Source organism: Bidens hawaiensis, unplaced genomic scaffold (genome assembly GCF_021521415.1).
Source record: "Bidens hawaiensis isolate Kalapana, Puna unplaced genomic scaffold, B.hawaiensis_p1.1 tig00051616_1, whole genome shotgun sequence".
Lineage (NCBI taxonomy): Eukaryota > Viridiplantae > Streptophyta > Magnoliopsida > Asterales > Asteraceae > Bidens > Bidens hawaiensis.
This window is the reverse complement of record NW_027499274.1, coordinates 7,501-16,052: the sequence shown is the minus strand read 5'-3', so window position 1 is coordinate 16,052 and position 8,552 is coordinate 7,501. Positions and strand designations below refer to the sequence as shown.

Here is an 8,552-nt window from a genome sequence, read left to right as displayed (position 1 = left end):
GTGAAAAGTGTGAATTGCAAATAACCCTCTCCCCCTTTATATAGTAATCGCAATTAATGCGGTGAATTTAATGCGGATGAGAGAGAAATCAAGGGTGCAATGAAACTATGACACGTGGCAAAAAGCAAGCTGGCAACAGCTGCTGAAAGGACGTGTGCCAGTAATTTCGCGGCCACGCGCCCGAAAAATCATGCCCACGCGCCTGAAAAAGCGACTGGAATGACCATGTTCTGTCACGTCACCATAACTTCCTGCACGTCCTGACACAGTCAGAAGAAACCGTCACACGACGTTTCAGATGTTTGGACTGTTCTTATCCTCACCAACCTTTCGAATTTCAAAATTCAAAATTCAAAAAGATTCAAAGGTAAGCGGGAAAATACCCCTTACCTTGGCAACCAAGTAACCATAAGACGGATGCGGGTACAGTGTTAAGGCAAAACCTTCCACATACCTAGCACCCGCAGGGAATTGAAGCCAAGAATACCCCGGCAACAAAGTAACTATAAGACGGGTGCGGATACAGTGTTAAGGCAAAACCCTTCACGTATCTAACACCCGCAGGGAATTGACGCCAGGAGTACCTTGAAAGTAAAGTAACCGTAAGACGAGCGCGGGTACAGTGTTAAGGCAAAACCCTTAACATACCTAGCGCCCGGCAGGGAATTGAAACCAGGAAGGATCTTCTGGGCAATGCTTGTGGAAACGGAAATAACATCCCCGCAGAGCGGGAACGTCGAGAAATACATTGTTTGAGGCTCCAGGATGGAATTGGTGGTTTAAACATAATTGATCACTATGTTCAAAACCACTAAAACCTCAAGGAGAATCCACACAAGTGAGACTCAACGCTCCTGACTTGCGAGAAAGTTACATACCTACCCGCATCATACCCAAAGATCAAGCAAAAAAATCGGGAATTTTTGCAAGTGACATTAGGAAACCCGCGGGAAGAATCCCCACGGAGAACCTTAAAACTAGAAACCCCTTTTCAAAACCCCTTTGCAAGTGACATTAGTCCAAAAGTTCACCTCACTTTATTAAACATTCATGAGAAGAACATTGGACTGGGGGGACTTGAAGAGGTAGGTCCCAGCAGAGATCAGTTGGTCCCGCAAGACTCACCTTGAACAGGGACGTCTGCGCAAAGGCCATCTGCTCCCGCAGGACCCACCATGCTCATAGGATCTTACGCGCAGTACACAAGCTGAACACGCAGGGAAAGCCTCCCAATGGTGAAGTACCCCGCCTGTTCCCGCAGTTGCGGATACAAGCCATCAGGGAAGGCTACCCGCAGACAGCAGGGCTACACGCACAAGACACTAGCTACTTCAGTAGTCACATGAAGGAATGAGCAAGGCGGGAACAATCCCGCCTAAATGAGCCAGTCTGATTCTGAAAGATCTTTTGTACCATACCTACCAAGGTATGGAAAGGACAGACGATCTGACCAGAACAGCCCATGAGCCAATCACAGGGTGACAGCTCATCGACAACAGGGCGAGGAGGAGCACCCTCTAGTACTGTTTGTCACTATTAGCCGCTGCCTACTCACCAACCCTTACTGAGGAGCATGCGCGGCCTACAGTTGGTGGAATAGTGTTACTGTTGGCCGTAACCTATTCACCAACCAGCATGGCCTGCGTACAATCCACAGTAAGTAGGACGTGCATAATCTACAGTTGGTGGAATAGTGCAGCCGACTTTGTTACTGTTGGCCGTAACCTATCCACCAACCAGTATGGCCTATGCATAGTCCACTGTTGGTTGAACAGGAATACTATTCAGCCGGCTGTACCTTCTAGGAAACCTACCTTCGGCTATAAATACTCCAATATCTTGGAATGGTAAGATCATCTGATATCCAGTTATCTAGCAATCTCTTAATATACACTTATATTCAGAGCAACCTAGTCTGATTCTCACGCCGGAGGGTGGTCACAAGGAGGAACTCCCCCCTTCTCAGTGACGAGCTTACGGTGTTTGTTTTGCAGGTCTCCTGAAGAACAGCCTTCTCAGTTAGACCTCATCCGTGGGAAACATTACTTAACCCCCAGATTATCTATAATCTGTACCGGGTCACTTAGTGTTTCTTCAATTATGAACACAAAAAGTCAAAAACTACTACTCAGGTGAGTCAATAGTCAACAACCACCACAGCCAAGACCAAGTTTAAAATCAAAACATACACAAACATTAATTAACTGGTCATCTCCACTTCTCATATTGCAATGAATTTACAAACAAGTCTAGTTCTCTTTTGTTTCTTAACCACCATAACCGCTGTCATCTCCAATGAGAACTCGCCTGTCAGCACTAGACAACATCACCAAAAACATAACTTGAAGTTGTTCGTGTTTGGAGACTCCTATGTCGACACGGGAAACTTGCCAAAATCAGCTGGTGGTTCATGGCAGCCGCCGTATGGTATCACCTTTCCTGGTAGTCCTTCTGGCAGGTTTTCTGATGGCCGCGTGTTCACAGATTACATCGGTGCGTTGTTTGTCCTAACTTAAACATAAAAGTTACATGATATGAATATATAATAATAACTGTTTGTTTGGTTTGAATTAATGAAGCTGGAATACTGGGTACAAAATCTCCAATAACATATAGAGGATGGAAATCTGGTGAGAAGAAATCAATTAGATATGGTATGAATTTTGCATATGGAGGGACGGGCGTCTTTGACACATTCGTGAACCAACCGAACATGACTACACAAATTGATTATTTTCAACAATATGTTCAACAGAAACATGACCTGCAACTTAGCTCATCATCCGTGGCAATCATATCGGTCACAGGCAATGACTATGCAACTAATTACATCAAATCAAATAACACTTTCCAGGTGACTTTCTCTACATAATGAATTATATAATTGGAAAATATTATCATATTTTTTTATGTGTAAAAATATTTTGTAGGACATCCCAGATTTAGCTAAATCAATAATCAAGCAGCTAGTTTATAACATCAAGCGTATACGCGAGTTGGGAGTTCAGAAGATTGGGATCACTTCAATGGTACCACTCGGGTGCTTGCCTCAGTTCACGGCATCTGCAGCGTATCAGAACTGTAGTAAAACCGTGAACTCGCTTGCAGAGTTCCATAACCAAATGCTGGTGGAAAGCGTTAAAAAGCTAAACAATGAGAGTGCTGATCAGTCACTCATTGCAATGCTAGATGTCTACAAAGCTTTCTCATCAATCCTACAACAAAACATTTCTACTGGTACATTTTTTTTTTTTTTTTGCATAAATTACAATATACCATCACTATGAATCTTCAATGAAAACAAATACTAATATAAAATCTTGGAAATTAAGTTAAAATTATTTAAAATATGATGATTTTGTTACAGGGAATTCAAAGGTGGAGAGTTTACTAAAACCATGCTGCCAAGGGGCCAGCAAACAATATCAATGTGGTAACATCGATGCGAGAACAAAGATGTTGAAATATAGTGTTTGTGGAAACCATAGCAGCTCGTTCTTTTGGGACATGATACACCCTTCACAGCAAGGTTGGATTGCGGTTTCCTCGCATTTATGGTCTTCCATTCTCCAGCTTGTTTAAGATCAGACTTCAGTTATTGAACCATGTATACAAAACTCTTTATCTGAAAGGCTGAACTGAATTAAAGGACTTTATATTATTGAAGGTTCATGCATACTATTTTACTCATGTGTCACACTTTATTACCAACCATTATTGTACACGTCAGCAACCCCATTAAACATCAAATCCTTGTTTTTAAAATTAAATCAGTAAATGTTAACAAATACAAAATAACATTTTTTTTATTCATGACCCGACCCTCTCCTACTTGGCCCACCACATGCAAAAAGTAGTGTTTTTAGTTGTTTTTTTAAGAAAAAGACAACAGAAAAATGCATGACAAAAAACAAACCCCCAATAGGTAAAAATGGATGATGTGGAAAATACCCAAAAGCACCTCTTAATTATCTCTTATCTCTTATCGTGGCTGCTCTTACCCATAACCCATATATATAATAAACTAGTTTTTATTTTCCGTATTACAGGGATTGTTTAAATTTTTTATTTATAATATTTTTGTTTCTAATATTATGAATGTATTTTTTTGGATTTTAGTTATTTATTGTAAAAAGTTAATAATATACTTGAACCTATTTTGATTAATATATGTTGGGTTATGCTAATTTTTTAATGAAATGTTGAGTGAATTATCTACTTAATTTTTATATTTATTCGTTTTGTTCATTTGTTATAATTTGGATAATTTTATGAAACTTTTCATTTAAGTTAAACTTAAAAGAAAAAATGATCACTAAGGTAACTAAATCTATATTGAGAAATTAAATTAGGGTTTGATTACGGGGTTTGCTTTACATTTTACGTTTCTAATATTTATAATTTTTTTTATTGTATTTTAATTTTATTTATTGTAAGGAAAATAATAATATACTTAGGGTTTAATGATGAAAGGGTTTCAGAAATTAATGAGATGCTATAACCCGTTTAAAAGCTATCTGTGTTTGATGAGATACATGACCCGCTTATTTTTTTACTATAAAATTGTTTCATAATCATAAATAATATCTTTAAAAAAATCGGATAATAATTTTTAGTATATCCCTATTTTATAGGATTTTTATATCAAATATTTGGTGAGATAAAATTTTAATATAATGAGATGATATAACCCGTTTAATGTCTATCTGGGTTTGGTAAGACCCATACCCGTGAATTCGGGTCAAATGCATGAAAAACCATCATTTGTAAATAAAGCAATCTGATAGCTTGAGAAAAAATATGGATGTTTTGTTTATATATATTTAAAATTAATTATTAATTCATTTTAATTCTCCAACTTTTATCATGAAATAAAGTTTATGTGACAAACTTTTGCCATGAAATAAAGCCATATATCTTACTCATATGAGTGCTTATCACATTTGTTACTATATGTAATGATTTGCATGTGACTGTGAACCGTTACAAAAGCTTGAATGTTCTTTTTTACAATGCTAGTAATGGCATCTTACACATGAAAGCAACCAGTCATGAGTTACCCTGATATAAATATGTTATAAATTCTAATCAAGTTGTAAACGGGTTAGTCAAGTCATAAGTGAATTTAACAAGTCGTAAACGTGTTGATGGGTCAATATGTTTAATTAAATGAGTTAAACATGCTAATTCGAGGATGGCATGTTTAATAAACTGTTATACATGACAATCCAAAACTAAAATATGATTATTTGTTTCTTGTGTGTTCAAGGTTTTGTCAAGAACTCACATACGTAGGCACTATGTGTTGTTCCACGATAGAGCCCGTTCCTTTTCAAGGATCGAGTTCTCTTTGTTGTTCGAAATTGTTTAAATTAAGTAACTCAATATATATTATATATAGCTAAATAATGGAGCTTGGTGCCGCAAAACACTTATTGGGCTGTGTGGCGACGCCAACACGTGCCACGTCATCTAATTCTAAGTCCTCATTTTTTGCTTCAAATATGCAATTTTTTTGTTATAGTTCTAGTCCCGTAATGAATGTAACGGAAGCATGCCCAATTCGAGTTGAATTTCTGCGCAACGCCCAAGTTTTACTAATAGAATAAACGTTGTTTGAAATATTTTATTTCTTTGTATTATAAGCTATGAGTATTCTGGGTGTTTACCAATTTAATTTTTGAGTTTAGTGCCAGTAGCCTAACGAATTAAGCTAACCAATACCAATTGACTTCGTGCGGCATTGATGCTAAGCAATACTTTTTTTTATTATAAGTTATATGAGTGTGTTGTTGTTTTCCAGCATTGATATATCGATATCCTAACGAACTTAACATATGCCAATTGAATGCACGGCCATTATGCGGCAGGTACAAACGTAGTTTTTTTAACAATCGAATTACGTTTTGGGAGACATGTCCGTGAAATTATAATAGTATCTTGTCATTCTTTACCTCGTTTCTTTTAACAAATAGTACACATGAATTTCAATCTCATAGAATTGTCATAACATGTTGGACACGACACGATAAAACATAATGACTTGTGGTACTAAACACGAACACGACACGATAACTAATCGTGTTATTTTTTCAAAACACGAACTTGTTTAGTAGCAGGTTAACCTGTTAAGACATGTTAAGGTGTCTAATTAAACATACATTACATAATACATGCGTAATGAAACAAAAATTTTCAAAACAAGCATAAAAGTCTTAATTAACACATAATCTATAACATATTTGAAACAAAAAAAAAACCCACAATCCTTAACATATATGAAACAAAAAACCACAAATCCATAACATACTTTAAACAAAAAACCATAGATGCAAATCATAACATCCATTGAAAATATAATAGGGGGTTCTGACGGAAATACGTGAAATATCGTATATAAGTATGCCTTTAGGATTAGGACGTTAGGAGTGTATATTTATTTATCTTTTTTAAATTAAAAATCTTCACATGCTACTAACATGTTAACATGTTTTTAACTTGCTAGTACACGAATTTTAACATGTGTTAAATAAGTCGACCTGTTTAACACACAAAACTTGTTAAGCTCAAACCCAAACCTGTTAGAGCCCGTATAATACCGTGTCGTGCTAACAGGTTCGTGTTATAAATTGATAGCCCTACGTCAGAACATGATAATAAACACATGTAAGCACCATATCCCTATGTAATGATTGCATATGATCAAGAACCGTTACAAACCTTGAGTGTTCTTTTATGATATTTTACACATGAAAATCCGTCACTTTATTCATATCCTCCCCTTTTGAAGAACCATTGTTTGACTATAAAAGTGTCCACAAAACCATAAACCAAATGCACCATCCCTTATACACATAACAAGAAAAGCTAGTTTTTGCCATGAATATAGTGAGTTCATTGCTTCTTTGGTTTCCCTTGGTTCTCATATCTTGGGCCATCGAATCTCAAGTCGTTGCACAACAAACATTGTTCGCAATACCGCCTCTAGCGCCTGGGAAACCTGTTCCGCCCGTAAAACCAGCTCCACCACCTGCGAAACCGGTCAAACCGAGAAAGGTGCGATGCCATTCTCATTTGTTCCCGGAGTGTTTCGGTCAATGGCAGTTTTGTCCCGTCGACTGCCCAAAAAAATGCTACGTGATTGTGTTTCCTGCAAGCCTGTTTGTAGTAAGTTGTTTCCCCATTATTTAACTATAAATTGTTATTTAAACTTATTATCTATTATAGTTATCATTATATTTATATATTTTATTTGATTTATCATTAATCTTTAATTTCTTTTGCTATTTGTCTATCTCTTATTTGAATATTATGATAGTTATTGACGTTTTTTTCATTATTATTATTATTATTTGATTAAGTTTTATCATTGTCCTTTACATTGTATCTATATATAAATACACACGAAAAATATCATTTCTCATTATTATTTCAGTAACTAATCCATTTATTTAAATCTTGAAGATTGCAATAAACCCGGAGCAGTGTGTCAAGACCCTCGATTTGTAGGCGGAGACGGCGTCACATTCTACTTTCATGGCCGTAAAGATGAAGATTTCTGCCTACTATCCGACCCGAACCTCCACATCAACGCTCACCTCATCGGGAAAAGAAACCCTAAACTCACGCGTGACTTTACATGGGTGCAATCCATTGGAATATTGTTCGACGATCACAAACTTCTTGTGGGGGCAACGAAAACATCAACATGGGACGATAGCCAAGATCATCTCTTTATATCCTTTGATGACACACCTCTATCCCTTGATGGGAAAAATTGGAGTTATCGTAGTTCATCTCTAGTGATCACTCGAACAAGCCTGACTAATGGCATTGCCATTGAAGTACAAATAGTTTCAGGATTACGGCTACTGTGGTTCCTATTGGTGCGGAAGAATCAAGAGTTCATGGTTATAATATCACAAATGATGATTGTTTTGCGCATTTGGAATTAGGGTTTAAGTTTTATAATCTAAGTGATGTAGTGGATGGGGTTTTAGGACAAACATATAGTAAAAATTATGTGAGCAAGATCAAAGTTAGTTCGGTTATGCCTGTAATGGGTGATATACCGAAGTATTCTAGTTCGGGTATATTGCTACTGATTGTGTTGTTTCCCGGTTTGGTGTCCAGAATAGGGCTCCGGTGATGGATACTGGTGACTGGTTCTAGTCCCGTTTTCGTTGTATGGACTACAAGTACCTTTAATGAATAAATAAAATAAATGCATTCACCATTATTGTATTTTTAAAGAAAAAATAACTGTAAGTATATATTGCACATTTTGCATGACATGATCATCTCTAGATAAAATTTAACTCAAAAGCATAATTAGAATTTTATATCATGTTTTGCGATAATTCTACACCCAATTTTATATAGATGGCCTTAACATTTTTAACATTATAACATGGATTGACTCAAGTATATCAAGAAGTTAAGAAATAATACGTTATTTTATAAAATAAGCATTTAAATTTCCTAAAGGACTTAATTGAATGATTAATATAAAGTTCTAAATGAAGATAGGGAAAAGTTATAGTATTAAAGGG

The 8,552-nt window shown here is 36.4% G+C and overlaps 1 protein-coding gene and 1 pseudogene across 1 annotated transcript; both read left to right on the top strand.

Moving 5' to 3' along the window:
* The first annotated feature begins 2,231 nt into the window (after positions 1-2,231).
* Positions 2,232-3,582, top strand: LOC143599211 (GDSL esterase/lipase At5g03610-like). Its single transcript, XM_077077214.1, has 4 exons — positions 2,232-2,493; positions 2,580-2,854; positions 2,931-3,237; positions 3,368-3,582. The coding sequence occupies exons 1-4, from the start codon at positions 2,232-2,234 to the stop codon at positions 3,580-3,582; spliced, it is 1,059 nt and encodes a 352-aa protein (XP_076933329.1).
* Positions 3,583-6,754: 3,172 nt separating this feature from the next.
* Positions 6,755-8,172, top strand: LOC143599223 (uncharacterized; annotated as a pseudogene).
* The last annotated feature ends 380 nt before the right edge of the window (positions 8,173-8,552 follow it).